At 50.1% G+C, this 23,975-nt stretch overlaps 1 protein-coding gene across 1 annotated transcript in view; it reads right to left on the reverse strand.

Annotated features, from left to right (window-relative positions):
- mdga1 (MAM domain containing glycosylphosphatidylinositol anchor 1) overlaps positions 1-23,975 on the reverse strand; it is a gene marked incomplete at both ends in the record, with an annotated part of 122,936 nt that overhangs the window by 68,690 nt on the left and 30,271 nt on the right. The window contains 2 exon segments of the mRNA XM_084453362.1: positions 18,868-18,940; positions 18,942-19,043. Of these exon segments, the coding sequence (XP_084309488.1) occupies positions 18,868-18,940; positions 18,942-19,043 (175 nt within the window).

Raw genomic sequence — 23,975 nt, forward strand, 5'->3', positions numbered from 1 at the left:
GTGTTTCTGTGTATGTGTGTGTTCGTGTTTCTGTGTGTTTTTCTGTACGTGTGTGTGTGTGTGTGTGTTTTTGTGTGTGTGCGTGTTTCTGTGTGTTTTTGTGTGTGTGTGTGTGTGTGTGTGTGTGTGTGTGTGTGTGTGTGTGCGTGCGTGTGTATGTGTGCATTCCCGCCCCCATGTGTGTGTCTTTGTTGCGCCTTGGGGTGTGTGGGTGCAGACTCAATTTATGGCATAGCTCCCAGACATACTGTACTACTATGGGACCCCAGACGCTGTGTGTGTGTGTGTGTGTGTGTGTGTGTGTGTGTGTGTGTGTGTGTGTGTGTGTGTGCGTGTGCATGTGTGTGCGCGCACGTAGGAGTAAAAATAGATCAAGTGATGTGATGTGGTACAGTACTCACAGACTAACTTTATCTAACTTTGTCTCTGGCTTTGACATTCAATATCTACTGTATCAGTCAACTGTCTGACAGTCTCGTCTGTCTGTCTGTCTGTCTATCTGTCTATCTGTCTGTTCATCCATCCCTCAGTCCGTCCCTCAGTCTGTGCTTTCCGAGTCCCAGTCTGTCACCATCCAAGTACAGCACCTGTCCCTATCCATGCATCCACTGCATGTGCATGTGTCAGTCTGTCACTCTCTGCTGTCACTCTGTCTCTCCAGAACCGTTCCCTCACAGCGGAACACCCAGCGAGTCCCTCTCTACAGCTCTGTCTATCCAGCTGCCCTGTTCCACTGTCCTGCTCCGTTCTCTGAGAAGTAAAATTATATTATATTATATTATATATATATCGGCCCGTAGGCCTGCTGCTCAGGCACTGCAGTCGCTGGTGTTAGAAACAGCAGGTCTGTGGTTAAGGTGTCAGCCACTGTGCCACAGTCAGGCAGAGGGCCGCTAGTCAGCCCTGGCCAGGGATAGAAAAACATGGGCAGAGATAAAGAGAGAGAGAGAGAGAGAGAGAGAGAGAGAGAGAGAGAGAGAGATAGAGGGATAGAGAGATAGAGGGATAGAGAGATAGAGAGATAGAGGGATAGAGATAGAGATATAGAGGGATAGAGATAAAGAGGGATAGAGATAAAGTAATAGAGAGATGGAAATATAGAGAGATAGAGATAGAGGGATAGAGAGATAGAGATATAGAGAGTTAGAGGGATAGAGATAAAGGAATAGAGAGATGGAGATAAAGAGGGATAGAGATAGAGGGATAGAGAGATAGAGGTATAGTAAATTAGAGGGATAGAGATAGAGGGATAGAGAGATAGAGATATAGAGACAGCGAGACAGACAGACAGACAGACAGACAGACTGTCAGACAGTTGACTGATACAGTAGATATTGAATGTCAAAGCCAGAGACAAAGTTAGATAAAGTTAGTCTGTGAGTACTGTACCACATCACATCACTTGATCTATTTCTCCCTGGGACTACTCCTACGTGCGCGCACACACACGCACACACACACGCACACACACACACACACACACACACACACAAGCACTCAGCACACAAAACACTTCCTACATATTTTCTCTGTAGCTGTGATAATAAAGCTTCAGACCTCTCCGCCCCCCTCCTTCCCCTCTCTCTCTCTCTCTCTCTTTCTCTCTCTCTCTCTCTCTCTCTCTCTCTCTCTCTCTGTGTCATCAGCAGACACGGTGTGGAGCAGCCGGGTGGGGTAGGTGTGCGGGGCTCCCGCGACCCCAAACTGTCGAGATGCGCCGCCGCCATCACCGCCTCGCCGAGCGCAGGAGGGAAGTCGCGGCGAGGGTCCCGGGAGAGAACACACTGCAGCAGCAGCAGCACCCCCCCCCCAAACCCCCTCCCTCCCCGTTCCACTCGGAGCCGCCCGGGAACGCCGTCTGTCTCCTCCCCTCCGGCGCCGACGGCGTGCCGAGTGCGATCTAACAGGTAGCGCGGAGCGGGGGAACAGGAAGTCCCCAGCATCGCTAGGGATCGGGGGAGGGGGTGGGGGGGTGGGGGGAGGAGGGGGGGGTGGAGCTGAGCATGCAGTACTACACCGGCGGCTGGAGTCGAGATGGCGCCCCGATGCACCGAGAGCGTTACCCCGGGGGGGGGGGGGGGGGGGGTTAGGACGGGGGTCCGGTCGACGGCAGGGCTGTGTTAGGCGTGCTACGGCGGTTTGAAAAAGTGTCAACAGATGATAGCGCTCTAATCAGTTATGTGTATAAAGCCGTACCAGGATTCAATATTCAAGATCTGTTTTATTGACCATGTGCAGTATAGGAGGTCAATATCCTTTTAATGAGTTTGTAACTGACATTTGTAAGCTGACTGTATTTATGGAGAGATTACCATGTTATGGAAAGATTACCGTGTTACATTAAGGGGTTTTTCCAGAGTGGGAGGAGGATGATGGATGAATGGCTGGATCAGAGAAGAGAAGCCATCTCAGTGGAGGAGTCTCAGCCTTAACACATTACAATAACAACAACAACAACAACAACAACTAGAAATGCTGCTCAGAGTAGAGGTTTCACGGGTCTACCCGGACCCGAAAACCTGAGACCCTACCCGAGCCCCTTGAGGGTCGGGTCCAAAATATTGCCGTGTCTCACGGGTCGGGTCTGGGTCGGGTCTGGGTCGGGTGTGGGTCGGGTCTGGCTCGGGTCTATCATACATTGCTGCGGGTCTCGGGTAAACACATCTGAAACTGATTTACCCGTATGGACCCGCGAGGACCCGATGTTTTAAAATAAAAATACATTTTAAAAAGGGGGGAGAAATTTCCCGATAACCTACTTGTCATCTGTATTGAATTACGTTCTCAATATCATCTGTTGCTGCACACTGAGGCAGCGCGTGCTTAACGTTTCGGCCAATTGAAACTCAGCAAAAGGTAAAATGGAAAAAGCGGAATTTTCGGGTTACTTTGTGTGCCTTTGTGTCATCGTTATCTCTATCTATAACTAGCCTATGTTAATAATAATATTTATTATTATTATTACTATGTTAATGCTGCAATCAGACTGTGATGGATTAGCAGTGTCGACTTAAGTTCCAAATTAATTATATTGGCTACAGGTTTCATCAGTTAATTCTCAACTATAAAACTAGATAATATAGGCTATGTCATTGAAACGAATACATTACTCATTTTGGAATTACATTGTTAAATCGATGGCTAGGCTACTTAAATTCAGTATTAAATCAACCTTACATTATCACTTTTTTTGCCATAGCCGTCTGGCGCATTTTGTCGCTGGAATGTCAGTGTCGGTCCGGTCGGATCTGTCCTATACGTCAGGTTCTGTTAGGCCACGGGTCTGGTTGTGCTCGGGTCCATTTCGGTTCGGGTCCTGATTATCTTCGGGTCCATTTCGGACGGGTCTGATTAACCTCGGGTACGTTTCGGAACGGGTCTCTGTTTTTTGAAGATTAATTTATGCGGGTCGGTTTCGGGTAAGAAAGCCACGGGTCCTTTTCGGAACAGGTCCAATTTTTTGGACCCGTGAAGACCTCTAGCTCAGAGCGCACACACCTCTGCCCCTGAATGCATTTCGTGGCTCTGTGCCAAAATTGAATGGGATCTAAATTGGCCTATGCTGCACCCCTGGATGGAGGTGAATGGCCGGCCCGGCCGTGTTTGGGCAGCTCGTGGACCCACCCCGTATTTTGAATCCACTCCAGAATTTAATGGGTTGTTAATTGACCCATGCTATACCCCTCCACCGAGTTCCATGGAAATCAGTGTGGTAGTTTTAGTGTAAACCTGAATGGAGGCGAATGACCGACTGTGTTCTGGTGGCTCGTTTCGCCACCGAAAACATTACCTGCGCTGTCACTGGGGCGGAGGTAACAACAACAACAACAACAGCAGCAACAACAGGAGCAACAACAACAACAGAACCTCTCTACCCTTCCTAACCCACTGCCAAGAACAGCACTTACACTTTACAACAACAGACCCTCTCTACCACCAACAGCCTTTACACAATACAACAACAACAGACCCCCACTACCACTCCTAACCCAACACCACCAGCAGCAGCTTTTACACATTACAACAACAGACCCTAACATAGTATTACCACAGCAGACTCAACCGTGGGGGAGGGGACTGCAGACTCAGCGAGACATGAGGCTAATTAGGACACACTCCGCATGACTTATCTCACAGTCACTGGCAATTTTTCACTTCCTGCTCTCTGCCTGTCACCAGCCAATCAATACACATCCATACAGCAGCCAATCAATACACACCCATTCAGCCTGCAGGGTGGCAGACAGGCCACTGGAGCTATAGGACACAGACTAGAACTGGAGCTATAGGACAGGAACTAGAACTTGGGTTATAGGACAGGGACTAGAACTTGGATTATAGGACAGGGACTAGAACGTGGTTATAGGACACAGACTAGAACTGGAGCTATAGGACCGGAACTAGAACTGGGGTTATAGGACAGGGACTAGAACTGGGGTTATAGGACAGGAACTAGAACTGGGGTTATAGGACAGGAACTAGAACTGGGGTTATAGGACAGGGACTAGAACTGGGGTTATAGGACAGGGACTAGAACTGGAGCTATATGACAGGAACTAGAACTGGGGTTATAGGACAGGGACTAGAACTGGAGCTATAGGACAGGAACTAGAACTGGAGCTAGGACAGAAACTAGAACTGGAATTATAGGACAGGGACAAAAACTGGAATTATAGCACAGGGATTAGAACTTCAGTTATAGAACAAGACCGGGAACTAGAAATGGAACTATAGGACAGGGACTAGAACTAGAGCTACAGTATAAGACAGGTACTGTAGGGGGCTAGGGACTAAGGTATGGGATGGAGACAAGTCATCAGGAGAGAGCGGTCTGTACCTGCCTGGTGGCTCTGACTACAACCCCCCCCCCCCCCCCCCCCCCCCAACCTCCAGGTACTACCATATAGAATTCCACAACAACAACAACAAGGTCAGGATGTTGGTGGGCGTGTCTCTCCCTTCGTCTGCTGACGAACATGATTGCTTGAGTGCTTTTTCCTGTAGAGGCTTGGCCGTCGACAACGACAGCCCATTATCGGTGCGAGTTCCTCACAAGAGCCAGGACACGGTAGACATATGGTCCCGGAACATACTTGTCAGGATGTTAAAGACGCCGTTCGGCGTCTGGGCAGATCGGCTGTTTCATAGCACCGCGATCAAATAGTAATGCTGCTCCCGCTGCATGGTGGGAAGAAACCTTTAACAGCAGACCTACACACCAGCCAGGCGCCGGTATCAATAATGTATTGAATGCCTCACAAGGTATGGCGAGAATGTGGATGACGGCGCTATCGCATGGCCAACAGCGCCACGGCGAACATGGTTAGTATTCAAGAAGATGTCACTGTGACTCCGACCACCACAAATTCCTGCTCCCAGACACATACACACACACACATACTATAGAGAGTAGAGTAGTTATTTGACAAAATTGAAAGGAATTCCCGGAAAGGACAGGGATCGTGAGTAGGAGGGATGAGGGCAGATGGGAGAGCGGACGTCAGGGACCCGGTGGGCGGATTCCTGACGAGTCTGGTCACGGTAACACTGACATACAACGGTGTGATCTGGCTCTCTGAGGTCGTATAAGGCTGTCTGTTAAAGCGACTGGTCCAATCAGGCTGGGGTGCCGGCGCAAAAACACTAGCCCTGATCTACTCGACCAGTGAATACTGCGCACCGGTCTGGTGTCGCAGCGCTCACACCCGCCTCATCGACCCGCCTATCAACGAAGCCTTGCGCAACGTGACAGGATGCCTGTGTCCCTCTCCTGTGGACAACCTTCCCATCCTCGCAGGCATCCAGCCCACTGGCCTCCGCCGCACAGGAACCACAGCACGTCTCGCCTGCCGGGCCGTGGAGCCTGACCACCTGCTCCACGACAGGCTCACTGCAACAGCGGAGCCTCCCCGGCGTCTCAAGTCAAGACATCATTTTGTTCCTGCCGCACGGGATCTCCTGCAGCAATGAAGAGATCTTAACATCAGCGAGCCAGGGTGGGGGCGGACCACATCTGGCGTGCGGAGTGGGATGCGAACACCTCCAGACTCCGTGATTTCCTCCCGGCCGCCGGTCCTTCCCCTCCCAGGATGGACTTACCCAGACCACCGTGGGTGAGGCTTAATCGCGTCCGGACCGGCGTCGGACGCTTCCGCTCATCGATGCACAGATGGGGCTTGGTATCCTGTGCGGCGTGCGAGTGTGGCGCCGAGGAACAAACCGCAGACCACGTCATCCAGGACTGTCCGATATACCGGACACCCAATGGAATGCGTGGCCTGACGGATTTGGATGACGAAACGGTGACGTGGCTCCTGGAGGTGTGCCTGGGTATATAGCCCGGGTGACCCCCTCACCCAGGCTCGGGGTGGGAAAAGGATAGTCCCTCGGTTGATCTAGCAGTGTGTGTGGTGTTAGGTGGGGTCAGGGTTGATGTAGCAGTGTGTGTGGTGTTAGGTGGGGTCAAGGTTGATGTAGCAGTGTGTGTGGTGTTAGGTGGGGTCAAGGTTGATGTAGCAGTGTGTGTGGTGTTAGGTGGGGTCAGGGTTGATGTAGCAGTCAGTGTGGTGTTAGGTGGGGTCAGGGTTGATGTAGCAGTGTGTGTGGTGTTAGGTGGGGTCAGGGTTGATGTAGCAGTGTGTGTGTGGTGTTAGGTGGGGTCAAGGTTGATGTAGCAGTGTGTGTGGTGTTAGGTGGGGTCAAGGTTGATCTAGCAGTGTGTGTGTGGTGTTAGGTGGGGTCAGGGTTGATGTAGCAGTGTGTGTGGTGTTAGGTGGAGTCAGGGTTGATGTAGCAGTGTGTGTGGTGTTAGGTGGAGTCAGGGTTGATGTAGCAGTGTGTGTGGTGTTAGGTGGGGTAAGGGTTCATGTAGCAGTGTGTGTGGTGTTAGGTGGGGTCAGGGTTCATGTAGCAGTGTGTTTGGTGTTAGGTGGGGTCAGGGTTGATGTAGCAGTGTGTGTGGTGTTAGGTGGAGTCAGGGTTGATGTAGCAGTGTGTGTGGTGTTAGGTGGGGTAAGGGTTCATGTAGCAGTGTGTGTGGTGTTAGGCAGGGTCAGGGTTCATGTAGCAGTGTGTGTGGTGTTAGGTGGGGTCAGGGTTCATGTAGCAGTGTGTGCGGTGTTAGGCGGGGTCAGGGTTGATGTAGCAGTGTGTGTGGTGTTAGGTGGGGTCAGGGTTCATGTAGCAGTGTGTGTGGTGTTAGGTGGGGTCAGGGTTGATGTAGCAGTGTGTGTGGTGTTAGGTGGGGTCAGGGTTGATGTAGCAGTGTGTGTGTGGTGTTAGGTGGGGTCAGGGTTGATGTAGCAGTGTGTGTGGTGTTAGGTGGGGTCAGGGTTGATGTAGCAGTGTGTGTGGTGTTAGGTGGGGTCAAGGTTGATCTAGCAGTGTGTGTGTGTGGTGTTAGGTGGGGTCAGGGTTGATGTAGCAGTGTGTGTGGTGTTAGGTGGGGTCAGGGTTGATGTAGCAGTGTGTGTGGTGTTAGGTGGGGTCAGGGTTGATGTAGCAGTGTGTGTGGTGTTAGGTGGGGTCAGGGTTGATGTAGCAGTGTGTGTGGTGTTAGGTGGGGTCAGGGTTGATGTAGCAGTGTGTGTGGTGTTAGGTGGGGTCAGGGTTGATGTAGCAGTGTGTGTGGTGTTAGGTGGAGTCAGGGTTGATGTAGCAGTGTGTGTGGTGTAAGGCGGGGTCAGGGTTCATGTAGGGCTGCTACTGAGGCGTGTGTCTCTGTGTTCGTGTGGTTGAGATCTTCTGTGGTCAGTTTACCAAAAGGAAATGTGTGAAAGAGACTCGGACAATGCCGTTTCCGCCCCGGGACTAAATCTGTGAACCTTGAAGAATGTTAGGAGAGGATCGGTCCCAACGGTCAGTCTGTCTCCGGTTGAAGGAAGGGTCGTCAGGCACACTGCTCTGATTGGTTAAAAAACAATCAATGTTTCATTAACACGCTACCTTTTTAACACCTGCTGACTGTCTCAGCACACGCTCGGTATGGCTGCAACACACACACACACACACACACACACGCACACACGCTTACACACACACATACATACACATACATACACACATACAGTACACACACATGCACACACACCAGGGCTGTACATTAACTTTTTTTAGCACATAGCGCTGGTGCTACAGGGGTTGATAGTTCTGTAGCACAGAGCCAGAAAGTTGTAGCACAGGTATAAAATGTCCACTATCACCTCTACTGAACACAAGTTATGCAGTTCATCACTTAAAACCACCTGGAAAGGGATGTTACTGTACGTATACAATATGAAATAATAAATGTTTTCAGACAAGCATCTTTAGGTTTTCCCGGCTTTTGCGGTGTCTTCATGATTTGGGTTATCTTCTTTTTCATTAATAATTTCAACATCTTTTCGCTTGCTCGTTTGTTTGGGTTTTGGGTGGGAACCAGTGTTCCCTGTGGAATTGATTTCTTGGTGTGATGGTGCCAAGCTGAAGACAGCCAAAAAAAAGGAGGATTTCTAAATAAGGAGGATTTCTATACCAAAGCGGGGGGTTTTGGGCGTCCTCCCCCCAAAAAGTTTCAGAGATCTAGTTTCCTGTATTCTGGTGACTTTGAAAGAGTGAAAATAACAAAATCGTGAGACATATATAATTGACAAGTATAGTGAAACAGCATGTTTAGCCTACATGAAATATGCTTTCTTTAATTTTGAGTTATGGGGTGAGAATAATAGATAGAATGTTTTATTTAATTAAAAAAAAAGTTTGATGCCCATTGATGCTTAACTGCATACTCATTCCTTCTAAATCATCACTCTTTCTAATCTCTCATCCTGCCCTGTCCCCTTCCTTCTCCTCTCTCTTCTCTTCTCTCCTCTCAACAACCTCTATCCTCTCCTCTCTCATCTGTCCCTCAACTCTGTGCTGGTCCTGTCTTCTACCACAATCACTGCCTTTTTTACATAAATAATAGGCTAGATCAGGCTACGCTTAACTGATATTTCATTGCATTTGCTGTTGCTTTGACTGGCACTTTTAGATGGCTGGAGGAACATTAACGCAAGCTAGCGTCGTTAAACTTTCGGTTCAGCCAGCCAAAAAGACGGTCGTCCAATCAGTCAGTCAGTCAGTCAGGGCAGCGCCTCTGATTCGCATGTTGTACTCGCACTTGTCGTGTGGGCCGTCTCCTTGACAAATTATGCTTGCTGACTGACATACAGCAGCGCGTAAGCTACGCAGATGGAGGCTCCGCTTCGGCTCAAACATAGGCTAGGCTACTGGGTGTAGCTCCACGTCGTGTTTCTACACTGTATTTTTTAGATAACGTTACATATTTATCACACTTCAACTATAGGCTATTTTTTACTTGTCCGATCAGACAACTGCATGAGGCACTTGCCCGAACAGAGTTTACTGGTCCGGGGGAAGCTATTAGCCAATTGCACAACTCCAGTACTTCCTGAAATTAGACATGCTTCTCTATTTCCTGTCCTACACTATTGGATGAAGTGATTAATCAGGTGTGCCTGACTGCAGCACAATGATCAGGCACACCTGAATAATCATTTCATCCAATAGTGTGAGAAAATCTGCAGTATAAACTTCACACTACTGAGTCCAGGCTTCTGTACAGTTTCTTCAGACAGGCTCGCAGACATTTATTGAGAGTATTAATAACGCTCAAAGTAAACTTTAATCAAAAAACCTTTTCATGAAATATGAATGACTTCCTGGCTGAAGGCCGCCTACAGTACCTTTCAGAAAGTCTCATTATCTAGGAACATCATTTGCCCGTTACAGAACATTAAAAAAGATATGGTGGAAATAAAATCGATTGGATAAAGATGTAAAAAAAATAAAAATAATAATCCCTTGACCAATAGCATGTGGAGACTTCTGTTATTCAGTTATGAACACAATATCAGGTAATATAATCTCTGAAAAGACTCATCTTTTCCTGCTGATCAAATACGATATGAACCTTTCCTCAACCTTCACAATATACTTTAAGGTTCTTATTCTGAGACCGCTTCTAAATGAAACCACATTTTATTTAGTTAATGCTGTATATCTACAAACTATAATTTCAATCTATGCCAGGAGCTCCTGTAGCATGGCCCCTAGAACAGCACAGTGTTCTTATTTCATATGAACCTCCTCTTATTGGGTTTGAAATAAAAATGTGAAAGATATCACTATGATTATTGTAAAATACACGTTAGACATGTATAACACATCATTATTATCTCACTTTCTCTCCCTCCTGCCCCTCTCTCTCTCTCTCTCTCCCTCTCTCTCTCTCTCTCTCTCTCTCTCTCTCCCTCTCTCTCTCTCTCTCACTGATGGTCACTGATGAGATAATTGTATTGCACTTGTATTGTATTTTGTCATGTTGTATTACTTGTTTTTATGTTTTAACTCGCCTGCTACCCAAATTGCCCAGGAATGGGACAAATAAATATCTTGAACTTGAACTTGAACTCTCTATCTATCTATCTATCTATCTATCTATCTATCTATCTATCTATCTATCTATCTATCTATCTATCTATCTATCTATCTATCTATCTATCTATCTATCTATCTCACTTTCTCTTGCTCCTGCCTCTCTCTCTCTCTCTCTCTCTCTCTCTCTCTCTCTCCCTCTCTCTCTCCCTCTCTCTCTCTCCCTATTGTCCATGTTAACAATGTTTCAGTTTCCCATTGGCCTTCAAATATACAAACCACAAGAGCACAATGTCTGCGGGGTTGAGCAGATTGGTATTCAGCTGTTGTGGAGAGAGCTTTGGAATCGCTCAAGGGGCCTTGAGTGGATGTAACAAAGTACCGTACACAATGACGCAGCACAGCCACAACCCAGCACAGCCACAACCCAGCACAGCCACAACCCAGCACAGCCACAACCCAGTACAGCTACAACCCAGCACAGCTACAACCCAGCACAACTACAACCCAGCACAGCCACAACCCAGTACAGCTACAACCCAGTACAGCTACAACCCAGCACAACTACAACCCAGCACAACTACAACCCAGTACAGTTACAACCCAGTACAGCTACAACCCAGCACAGCTACAACCCAGCACAGCTACAACCCAGCACAGCTACAACCCAGTACAGTTACAACCCAGTACAGCTACAACCCAGCACAGCTACAACTCAGCACAGCTACAACCCAGTACAGCTACAAACCAGTAGAGCTACAACCCAGCACAGCTACAACACTGCCATGCCAGTGCACTGCATCCTTGCACAGACGGATTATGAAATGATGGGCCCCTGGGCACAGACACGTAAAGCCCCCCCCCCCAATTTTGGAACTTGCCCAATGAGACAGCATCCAATTTGCAGATGATTTGAGAAAACTCACAATAAAAGCAGCTTTACCCAGCTCGGTTTTGACTCGAGGCACCTCAACTCTGTGTGGAGGACCTGCTTTTTGGATTTCTCCCCAAAAGAGTTGAAGGGCCCATATTGCATGGAGTACTCAGCCCCTCTAAAGTACTATAGATAAACACTCACTTAAAAACTACAGGTATCCTGATGGTTTCTTTCTTGTGATATCTTCAAAGTGAATGTTTAGGCTATTGCTTCAGTTTTTCAGCAGAATTTTTGAGGCTCTGTTAATGAATGAATGACTAAGCCTTTTAACTATGTGACAAGAAATGCAAAGGGCCACCTGAGCTCTTGGGCCGCTGGGCCTGGGCCTGGGCCCGGCAGACCCATTCAGTAATATGTCTTTGCATCCCTGGGGCTCACAGCCTTACCATAGCACGAACATTACGTCGTTGTTGGGTGAAAATCCCATTTTATTTATTTATTTATTTATTTATTTATTTATTTATTTATTTATTTATTTATTTATTTATTTATTTATTTATTTATTTATTTAGTTAGTTAGTTAGTTAGTTAGTTAGTTAGTTAGTTAGTTAGTTAGTTAGTTAGTTAGTTAGTTAGTTAGTTATTTGTTTGTTTGTTTGTTTGTTTGTTTGTTTATCTATTTATTTATTTATCAAATGAAAGCTGGAACTACCCTTTACAACCTCTGACCATCTCCCAGCCCTGGAAATGTATTCTAAACAGCTCATCGTTTATGATTTTGTGTTAAGAAAAAAAAAGAAAAAAAGAAAAAAAAAGTCATTCTGGAAACGTGCCATTTTGGAGATGAGCGTTTTCTGGCCGACAGCGACGGGAACCGGGGTGGACGCCAGCGCATGCCGAGCGCGTGCAGCAGGCTTCCCGGCCCTGCGGCGGGCTGACCCCGCGTTGATGCAGGACGGTGACGGGGTCGGGGGGGCAGGTTTGTTTACCAGGCTGGCGGCCGCGGGGGCCCTCGGGGACAAACATTCCCCCTTTTGTCAGAGAGACGCGCTGGGAATACCGGGCGGGATGTGTGTGTGTGTGTGTGTGCGCGTGCTTTTGTGTGTCTTTGTGTGTGTGCATGTGTGCCTGCAGGTTTTTGTGTGTGTGTGTGTATGTGTGTGTGTTTGTGCATGCGTGCACGCTTTTGTGTGTGTGTGCGCATGCTTTTGTGTATGCGTGTGTCTGTGTGTGTGTGAGAGAGAGAGAAAGAGAGAGAGTGTGAGTGCAAATCACTGGTGTTACTGGGCCCAATGCCTCTTAAATAAACATGGTGCCTCAGTATGCCACAAGGGGCTAAGATATAACCCTGGAGGAACAGAGAGAGAGAGAGAGAGGAGAGGAAGGAGAGACATACATCTGTATGTGTAGATATAGAAGGTATGAGGAGGAGAGGGAACAGAGAGAGGGGGACGAGGGGAGAAGGATGAGAGAGTAGAGAGAGAGAGAGCAGAGAGATGGAGGAGAGAGTAGAGAGAGAGAGGGCAGAGAGATAGAGAAGAGAAGGCAGAGAGAGAGAGGAGAGAGGAGAGAGAAGGAGGAGAGAATAGAGAGAGAGAGGGCAGAGAGAGATAGAGAAGAGAAGGCAGAGAGAGAGAAGAGATAGGAGAGAGATGGAGGAGAGTAGACAGAGAGAGGGCAGAGAGAGATAGAGAAGAGAAGGCAGAGAGAGAAAGGAGAGAGGAGAGAGAGAGAGGGCAGAGAGAGATAGAGAAGAGAAGGCAGAGAGAGAGGAAAGAGTAGAGAAATGGAGAGAATAGAGAGGGAGAGAGGAATGGCAGAGAGGTGAAGGAGAGGGAGAGAGAGGAGAGAGCAGAGAGAGAAAAGAGAAGAGCGAGATGTGCATTCATCTGTGTGTGTGTGTGTGTGTGCATGTGTGTGTGTGTGTAGAATGTATATACTACAGTAGTGTAGCTGCTAGAGCAGACATACAGTACACTCACCCGCAACGGGACTGTAACCACACAGTATGCTCCACCCGGGAACAATACACGCTCTCTGAACGTTTAATCCAGTGCGTTTACACTACTGTGACCTCACACCAGGGTTCTACCTACAGTACCACGGTTATTTTGCCATCGGTCCACTCTGCGTTCCCTACTTCTGGTTCTGATTCTATATTCTTACGGTTTCGTGCTGCACATGATGGAACCATCATCAACACGCCCCCTCGCTCACTGTGAATGAACTCTCTGGACAGTGACCCGCTCCATTTACACAATCGGCTCGGTCAGAACATAGACGGAATTGTTAAACGAGCTGGGAAGGTCGATTCCGTGTACTGCGTTCAGGTCCTCTGGATACATACGTTCAGGTGTTCAGCGAGCGTGTGAACGGGGCTTAAGACCATGTTTTATAATGATGTCTGCATCTTGTGGGAAGTGAAGAATCGGTTTTAAAGGTTAGGACCTAAATAAATATTTAATATACAGTAGTAAAATAATTAAATACATCTTGCTCATAATTCCCAGGGCGCCTACAGTAGCAGCATGGAGTGTGTTCAGTGAACCAAGATCTAAAGCAGAGAGTACTGATGGAATAGGCAATTTCTCACTGAGGGTACAGGGAGAGTCAGACTGTGGTAGGGGACCACGAAGAGGGAGGTAATTACTTGAAACCACTCCTGGATTCAAGGCTGCCAATCTATACGGCTGAATATCCTTCCCTGTTTATTTACTGTGGGTTTTCAGTCTGCATCTCTCTCTCTCTCTCTCTCTCTCTCTCTCTCACACACACACACATAAACCCAAACAGACACAAACTCTCTCTCTCCCACACACACACATACATGCACACACACAAACACAGGAGAGACCGCGGTGCGACAGCGATGCTGCGGACGTCTGTTGAATATGAGAGACGCCTCAGAGACGCTAGTGGTTGATCTCACTCTCCGGGAGAGGGACAGAGAGAGACCAGCACTCTGAGACCAGCAGACCTTCCTCCCTCTCTGCTCCTGCTTTTGGTCACTTAAATTCAAAAGTTTACTGCCTTCTCTCTTCTCTCTCTCTCTCTCTCTGTCTCTCTCTCTCTCTCTCTCTCTCTCTCTGTCTCTCTCTCTCTCTCTCTGGCTGTTTTGCAGGCCTCCTGCTGTTTTCTGGATAGCTCGCCCAACTGCTTAGTTAAATCGCGGCGCCTCTGGCAGTTTGGAACGCCCGGCAAATCGCTACCGCTGTCGCGCGCTGCATTTTGACGAGTCAATTACCGCAACCTCCGCACCGCACGTCCGCGCCTGTATCCCGGCGCTCGGCTGCTGCTGCTACATGTGTTTCCGCGCTACGAGATAGCGCGCGAGACGGCGGAGAGCCAGGGTGTCAAGCTTTGTTGTTCTCCGAACAGCGTCTCGCCATGTTCGACGTCTATTCCCAGCCTGTTGTTGTGACACCCCGTCCGGAGCTGCTTACTGAGAGAGAGAGAGAGAGAGAGAGAGAGAGAGAGAGGGAGGGAGAACTGTGAACTGTGTCCCCTTCTCCTCTTCCTCTCCCTCTCCTCTCTCTCTCCTCTCCCCTCCACTCCTCTCTCCTGTCCACACTCCCTCCTCTCCCCTCCACTCCTCTCCACTCCCTCCTCTCCCCTCCACTCCTCTTTCTCTCCTCTCTCTCCTCCACTCCCTCCTCCCCTCTCCCCTCCTCTCCACTCCTCTCTCCTCTCCACTCCCTCCTCTCCCCTCCACTCCTCTCTCTCTCTCCTCTCTCCTCCACTCCTCTCTCCCCTCCACTCCTCTCTCTCTCTCCTCTCTCTCTCCTCTCTCCTCCACTCCCTCCTCCCCTCTCCCTCCTCTCTCCCCTCTTCTCCTCTCCCTTCCTCTCCTCTCCTCAATCTTTGCCCTCCCTCTCCCTCCCTATCTCCCTCCTCCATCTCCCTCCGCGGCTGCTCATGCACCTGTTAGTTCGGGCTAGAGCCCCTCTACCCTGCCCTTAAGCCCCCCCCTACAACGCCGCTCTCTAATTGGCTAGCCGGGATTGCTCTCCAATTGGCTAACCCGGAGCAAGGGCGTGCGAGAGAGTGGCGATCCCCAGTCTCACAGCCCTCTCCTCCATCCCCTCTCCTCCTCCATCCCCTCTCCTCCTCCATCCCCTCTCCTCTATCCCCTCTCCTCCTCCATCCCCTCTCCTCCATCCCCTCTCCTCCTCCATCTCCTCTCCTCCTCCATCCCCTGTCCTCCTCCATCCTCTCTCCTCCTCCATCCCCTCTCCTCCATCCCCTCTCCTCCTCCATCTCCTCTCCTCCTCCATCCCCTCTCCTCCATCCCCTCTCCTCCTCCATCCTCTCTCCTCCATCCCCGTCATGTGACCCGCGCCGCCGCCTACGCCTGCCTCCCAGGAAAATGTCACAGCGTCTGCTATCTACCTGCTAGTCTCTCTCTCTCTTTCTTTGTCCCTCTCACTCTCTGCCCCCCCCTCTCTCTCTCTCTCCCTCCCTCTCTCTCTCTTTGTCCCTCTTGCTCTTTGCCCCCCCCCCCTCTCTCTCTCTCTCTACCTCTCTCTCTCTCTCTCTCTCTCTCTCTTTGTCCCTCTCGCTCTCTGCCCCCCCCCTCTCTCTCTCTCTCTCTCTTCCTCACACATACAGACACATGGCGACTTCACTGGCTACTGCTGGTCTACTGTGTGTGTGTGTGTGTGTGTGTGTGTGTGTGTGTGTGTGTGTGTGTGTGTGTGTGTGTTTTCCCCATTCCTATTCTGTGCCACGGTCCAGGCCTCTTGCTGTGGTCTCAGCGTGCAGGACAGAGGTGCTGTTGTGTGGGACAGTGTCTCCGGTCAGGGACCAATCAGAGCTTATAACAGCCACACACACGCACGCGCGAGCACACACACACACGTTACATGCCATACTCTCTTGTCTGTGACAACATTCAAGAAAAACAACACCACCATAATTACACTGTAAATGTCCTTCTTACCTGTTGGTGCTGTGGATGCAGATGATTCCATAGAGAGGGCTACAGCATGCTAACTAGATTAGCACTAGGGCTAATCTGAGGCTATGTGCCTGGTGGGCCAGGGTTAGCTAGGCTAGGCTTAGCTAGCTGGGTTAGCGCCAGGGTTAGCATGGGTCTCTGAACCAAGTCCATCCTGACAGTAGAGGCAAAGCTAAACCCCGCCCCCCTCACTGTCCCACTGTCTCACTGGTCAGAGTGCCGGGGTCAAAGTTCATATGGCCCTTCCGTACCACACTGGGGGGAGTTTAGAGTGGGAGGTATTTGAGGGGATGGGGGTGTGTGGGGGTAATGTGATCTGGATGTGATCGGGGTGGGGGGGGGTGATCTGAATGTGATCTGGATGTGATCTGGATGTGATTTGGATGTGATGTGGGGGGGGGGGGGGGGTGAGTGACCTGCAATCTCTAAATCTTGAGAGATAGTGTTTCTGCTCCACATGTCACTTCAATCTCTCTTCCGTCTCCTCTACATTTCACACTCTCCTCCCTTTCCTGTCTGAAACCCTTTCTTTTCCCTGCTGTTCAAACTGTGTCAGGTTGAACTGGGAGACATCGTCTGAATCTGGCTGATAAGTTCAAAGACTATTTTACCACCAGATGGCACAGAGAGAGCATGAAGAAGACTGGCTGGAGAGACGTAACAGTTGGTTTTACTAAAGGCTTGTTTTTCTCCACAGCTGTTCCGGGAACACAGAGACATTCTATCTTGTGGTCTGCGGTAACACAAACCGCCAGCCTCTCTGTTCTCTCTCTGATGCTACATTACAATTATGAACCTGAACCTGCTGCTCTCGCTCCCTCTCTCTCCCTCTCTCTCTCTCTCCCTTCCTCTTTCTCTCGCTCCCTCTCTCTCCCTCCCTCGCTCTCTCTCTCTCCCTTACTCTCTCTCTCTCCCTCCTTCTCTCTCTCTCCCTCTCTCTCTCTCGCTCCCTCTCTCTCCCTCGCTCTCTCTCTCTCCCTTCCTCTTTCTCTCGCTCCCTCTCTCTCCCTCGCTCTCTCTCTCTCCCTCCCTCTCTCTCTCACTCCCTTTCTCTCCCCTCGCTCTCTCTCTCTCCCTTCCTCTCTCTCTCTCCCTCCTTCTCTCTCTCTCCCTCTCTCTCTCTCTCTCTCGCTCCCTCTCTCTCCCTCACTCTCTCTCCCTCCCTCTCTCTCTCTCTCTCTCTCTCTCTCTCTCCGCTGCCTGCTGACTCTCTAATTACTGGCTCTATCAGCTCAGAAGGCGCCCAGGGTGTGGGCTGGGAGCAAGGCGAGGGGAAAATGGAACAAGCGTCACCCGTCAGTAATGGTTACCCTCACCATGCCCCCCACCCCACCCCCCCCCACCCCCCGCTGACTCACCCCCGCGTCAGCCTGGGCCTGTTCACTCACCCCCACCTCTACCTTCCCCCTGGGCATGTGCTGGGACACTAACCCCATCAGGCACAGGGAGAGTGTGTGTGTGTGTCTGTGTGTGTGTGTGTGTGTGTGTGTGTGTGTGTGTGTGTCTGTGTGTGTGTGTGTGTGTGTGTGTGTGTGTGTGTGTGTGTAAGGGAGCTATGTGGAATCCCTAGAGATCGAGTGACAGGAGGTCACTGAGGGAGCAGTGAAGTGGACTGAGCGGTCTGATCTCCGGTCAACTCCCTACACTAGCAGGATGCGTCGTGTGTGTGTGTGTGTGTGTGTGTGTGTGTGTGTGTGTGTGTGTGTGTTTGGAGCAGATGGATGAGGGGGTGCAGGAGGGGATTAGAAGGTGGGGGAGGGGCGTGATGGTAGGAGGGTAGCTAGGGAGCAGAGAAGTGGGTGTGAGTCCTGTCAGGAGGCACGTGTGTGTGTGTGTGCGTGTGTGCCTGTGTGTGTGCGTGTGTGTGTGTGGGCGAGGCCCCCAGAGGGCCAGTATGACTCCCTGACCCGGCCCCTGGCTCAGAGAGACAGAGGGAACGGCGACAAAGGGCAGCAGTGCGGACCCCCCAGACTCCTGATGTGCTTCTCAGCGTGGTCTGGACCGGCTGCGGGCCGAGCCCAGTTCCCGGACCCGACACGGTCCCGGGTCGGGCTTCGGCAGGACCAGATACCGGCGGGCTAACGGCCTCGTTCGGTTCCCCTTAGAGGATTTTTTTTTTTTTTAGACCGAGCCGGTAGACGAGGGGACGTTTGCGTCCACTCCTCCCCGAGACGTTGGCAGCCGGCCCGGGGTTAGCTAGCGGAGAAGCAGAGGGCTAGGGGACCCGCGCCACCTGGATTGGACGAACTCCGATACTTTCGCTGGTTCCCGCCGACCACACCCTTCTCCCCAGGAGTATGTTCTCGGGTTCCCGCCCACTTCCTGTTTCCCGTTTGGCCACAGCGGTAGCTAGTCCCTGTAGCTACCCTTCGTCAATCCTAACCCGTACCAATAACCCCCCCCCACCAACTAGAATTGTCACTCGTCATCACTGTAAACGAGGAAAACCTCAGTGTACTTTCGAGCGTAAATAAGATCGACCCTTGGATACTCCTGGGGATGTCATTCCCGTTTCTAAATGTCACCTTTCTTCCAATCCCCTCGTCGTTTCTCTCTTCTGCATCTTAAGGGAATGACCGGCGATTGGTTCTCGGCGATGGCCCCGCCCCCCACTTACACTGCACGTCTACGCGGATGGACTTGATGGCAGCTACCCCGACCCCGTTGTCGGCCTTGCAGTAGTAGCGGCCCGCCCTGCACGCGCTGGATGGCCGTGATGCGCAGCGTCTCGTTGTAGATGGACGTCTCCTGGAACTTGTCCGAGGCGCTGCCCGCCGTTTTGGTCCACCGGACCTGCGTGGGGGGGGAGGGGAGGGGGGGCAGAGGGGGAGGAGTCAGGTTAAATGACAACAGACAGAGGGGGAGGAGCTACAGTATTAGTCCTCCATTAGCGCTAGACAGACCGATGACCCGGTGTGCTGACGCTGCGCGGGCGGCGGGCGGTTTTTCACGAAGCTCTCACTTGATTAAAACTAGACTCTTCTCTTACTGGCCGCGAGGGCCTGCGCCGCCCGGGGGCCCGAACACCAATCACCTCTAATGTCTACGCCAAGATCCACGTCTCCGTGGCGACTGGCCTCCATTAAACCCTATTAACCCCTCTGTTATCACCTCCTACAAGACAATTAACAAGGGCCCATTATAGCAGAGGTCACTGGGGATAATGGTGGAGGGTGAATTACAGGCGCGTGCATGTGTGTTTGTGTGTGTGTGTGTGTGTGTGTGTACACGTGTGTTTGTGTGTGTGTGTGTGTGTGTGTGTGTGTGTGTGTGTGTGTGTGTGTGTGTGTGTGTGTGTGCGGGTGAGGAACGGGATTATCAGTGCCTGTGTAAACGCCGCGGCGTGTTGATGCAGGGCTGTTTGAGGAGGATTTGAACACAGCTGCCTTTCATTGATCACACAGCGGATGGTGAGCAATGAAGTGTGGCGTGTCGATGTGTGCGTGGGTGTGTGTGTGTGTGCGTGCGTGTGTGAGTTGAATGCATATAACTGAATCAGTGTTGCGAGTGGTATGGGTCGGTGGTTTGCATGGATCTGGGTTGGTCTGGTGGACGAGAAAAACAAATTAAACTGACTGTCAAAAACTATCCCTTTTACTTACAAGCATAAGCTTTAGCAGCACAAATTCATATTTGTCTTGCCAATATGTTTGAATTACAGTAGAACTTGAATTTAGAGAGAGAGAGAGAGAAATACAGAATTAGAAAGAGAGAGAGAAATACAGAATTAGAAAGAGAGAGAGAAATACAGAATTAGAGAGAGAGAGAGAAATACAGAATTAGAGAGAGAAGCCACCCACCAGCAACCCTCCAGTGAAGACAGCGTGTCTCTAACCCACACAGAGGCTGAGAAGTGGGGTTTGTGGCGTGGCTAAAAGCGTGCTGGTGAGGCTCCGCCCTCTCAGGTCGGAGCCGGTCGGAGCCGGCTACAACAACCTACAAGGGTTACCAGGGTCATGAGGATGTGGGAGCTGAGTGACAGTTGTCACAGGGGCGGACTGGGAAAATAATTCAGGTTGGGCAATGGAGATCGTGCGACCAGCCGGCAAGTTGTTGACCGGGGGGGGGGAGGGGTCGTGTGATTTGTTGAGCGGGGGGGGGCATTTACAACCACTTACAGCAGGTCGGGCCAGTTAGCGCAGGGAATATCCCCTCTGAATATCTCACTCACAGCAACCAGGCCGGCCCACTTGATTCGTCCCGAGCGTCCCGATGGCCAGTCCGCCATTGGTTGTCTGTCTGTCTGTCTGTCTGCCTACCTTTCTGTTGCTGCCTGCCTGTCTTTCTGTCTGTCTGTCTGTCTGTCTCTCTGCTGGCCCCATGGCTGCTAGGCGGTAATGGATCTGATCAGATCAGTTAACTGTATTGACCTGCTGCAGGTGCTCATTATGCAGCATTGTTATGGATCAGTGTTGCACCATGAGACAGAGGACAAACACCAGGAAGACGAGCCATCCTCCCACCCATGCAATGGAGAGAGGAGGGAGAGGGAGGGAGAAAGAGAGAGAGGGAGAGAGAGGGAGGGAGAAAGAGAGAGAAGGAGAGAGAGGGAGGGAGGGAGAAAGGGAGATGGGGAGACAGTGGGGAGAGGGAGGGAGAGAGACAGAAAGAGAGGAGGAGTGTGAGAGAGAGAAGGACAGAGAGAGGGAGAGAGAAAGGGAGGAAGAGGGAGAGAGAGAGAGAGATAGGGAGAGAGGAGGAGTGTGAGAGAGAGAAGGACAGAGAGAGGGAGAGAGAAAGGGAGGAAGAGGGAGAGAGAGAGAGATAGAGAGAGATAGGGAGAGAGGGAGAGAGAGAGAGAGAGAGAGAGAGAGAGAGATAGGGAGAGAGAGAGGGGTGTACAGGAATGCTTCCCACCAATTATATGGCTCTTGTTCTTTAATGAGTCTCTCTTCTTTGGTTCTTGATGGGTTCTCCTGCTAGTCAGTCTGGAGAGCGGCTGTAATCTCATTGAGCAGCTCTCTCCACTCTTTGATATCGGTTTCTAATCCTAATCCCTGCATTGTGGAAGGCTGGAGCACTTGGCAAGCATTCCTTCCCACACACATGTTGCTGAGATGAAGGAGGGGGGGGATGAGAATGGATGCCCCGGAGAAATCTGGGGGTAATCGCCCCTCCTCGCCATTTCAAACGGTCCTCCCCTCCCTCCCTCCCTCCCTCCCTCCCTCCCTCCCTCCCTCCCTCCCTCTGTGGCTTAGAGAGAGAACAGAAAGCAAGCGATATGCCTAAAACAATAACTGGAGGAGAGAGGGAGGGGGGGGGGGGCTTTAAGAGATGGAACGTCGGGCTTTCAGGCATAAATTAGGAACACAGTTTAAATTGGTGTCACTTCGCTGGGAGATCTTTTCTAATGACAGATATGAGAGAGCAGGGGAGTACGGTGGCCATTTTTACGACATCCTCAGGAGGCAATTGTCAGGTGTCAGATGTCACCTGGATATTTGTCAGATGTCACCTAGATATTTGTCAGATGTCACCTTGATATTTGTCAGATGTCACCTGGATATTTGTCAGATGTCACCTGGATATTTGTCAGATGTCACCTGGATATTTGTCAGATGTCACCTAGATATTTGTCAGATGTCACCTACATATTTGTCAGATGTCACCTAGATATTTGTCAGATGTCACCTAGGTATTTATCAGATATCAGAGGTCAGGTATCAGATGTATAATTGGTTAACATATCATCCTTTAGCCGTTCTACTTAATATGCCTGCTTCCTGAGGGTCAGTGGGCAGAATTTAACATGGCCGACACTCAAGGTCAAAGCAATGCTGTGTAAACAGGAAGTGAGATCTAATGGCTTAACGCATCATCCCTTGGCCTTTCTACGTAATATGCATGCTCCTTTAGGGTCAGTGGGCAGAATTTAACATGGCCGCCACTCAATGACAACGCAACCCCATGTAAACAGGAAGTGAGGCCTAATTGCTTAACGCATTATCCCTTTGACATTCTACTAAAATGCATGCTCTCTAAGAGTCAATAAGCAAAATTGAACATGGCCACCACTCAAGGACAACGTAATGCCACGTAAACAGGAAGTGAGGGCTAATTGAAAGAGAAAGTGACCCTTCACACTATCCGTCAAGACATCAACGTAATTGACCAGCGGTATACCGTCAGCAATGTCTTCACCAGCCAGCATCTAGCGCCAGTGGCGTTTCAAGCTTATATGCTACCCTGGGCGAATCCCCCGCTACGGCGCCCCCCCCCCCCTGTCACCCAGCCATCCCGAACGGGCCTATGGGTATGCCAATTTGACAAACATTTTTGTCAGAATATAGTCATGCCATATAGCATTTTAACAGGAAGAAGTAAGTGTTTATTTTTTGCAGGTTTTTTTCTTTTAATTTTCTTTTTCTGCTCCTCTTGCCGCCCCCTGCGAGATGCCGCCCTGGGCGGCTGCCCATGTCGCCTAAATGGCTAAATACGCCACTGTCTAGCGCTGTCCCAGTACAATTACCCTATCAAGCAGCTCCAGGATAGACACCAGACACCATCATCACGAGAGGGAGCACCTTGGTGGACCTGGCGCCACCGGCTTCATACAGTCACGGCCCAACGTTCCTTCTGAGGCCAGAGCCAACGACAGGGGAGGCTTCCTGTTTACACGGCATTGCGTTGTTGTTGAATCGCGGCCATGTTAAATTCTGCTTATTGAACCATAGAGAGCATGCATACTGTCATGGTTTATTCAAGAGCCAGATCGAGGCAAAGTTTTCATTTGATTATATTAATTTATCATGGCACAGATCTGCGTCGGAAGGCATCAATATCAAATATTCCCTCAAAACTGAAAGAGCCCCGCAGGCCAGCAGTGGCTTTTATAGCTCATACAACAACAAACGAGAACAACACAACCCCAGGTCCTTCCAATCATAGCATTCCAACTAATAACTTTGCATTAAACAGTGTGTTCTGCTCCAAAGTACACAAAGTCCCCCAAGTAATACCATTTGGGTAGCCAAGAGCATCCAGACCCAATGTGCTTCCCGGTAGCTCATGACTGTTCGTCGGCTCCCAGGAAAAAAAAAATCAGATTCCCTTCAATATGAGTCACACATTAAAACAGCGCACACACTACATTGTGCAATATAATGTCCTGCCCTGTCCTTGTGCCAAGCTCACGCTACAGGATATTTGAAACCATAACTGATTTTGAAATCGGGTAACATCACGCATATAAAGAGAATTTTAACAGATGTTCCTCTCACGAATCTCAAACACGCACACACTACAAGATTTGAAAAAAACGGCGCATCACACACTAACCATCACATCACACACGAACCACTGCCTCGCTTATAAAGTAGTGACGTAATAATCTTAAATATCAAACATGTTTGATATTATCGGGGCCGCCCCGATGGGTCTGCGAGCCGATCGGGAGGTATACGATTGGATCTGTAAACCCCTCACATTACAAGATAATCTGGGCCGAACATCAGTACCGGCCAACGTTCCAGACCAGATTTCTCCTCTGATTGTCGGGAGGGGTGAATCGGGGATAAATCGACCCAAAAATCCTGTAGTGTGAGCCCGGCATTAGTTGAACTCCCCAAATCTCCCAGAATCCCCTGTCCTCAGATGAACCCCACAACTCAGTCCTCAGCTCTACAGCATCCTTCTGCACATGCTCCCTTTTCCAGAATGCTCCCAACAAAAACAATATGCAGCAGAAAGACTGACATTGCATCCTTCAAAATACCAAACCCCTCT

Source organism: Borostomias antarcticus (genome assembly GCF_949987555.1).
Source record: "Borostomias antarcticus genome assembly, chromosome: 19".
Classification (NCBI taxonomy): Eukaryota; Metazoa; Chordata; class Actinopteri; order Stomiiformes; family Stomiidae; genus Borostomias; species Borostomias antarcticus.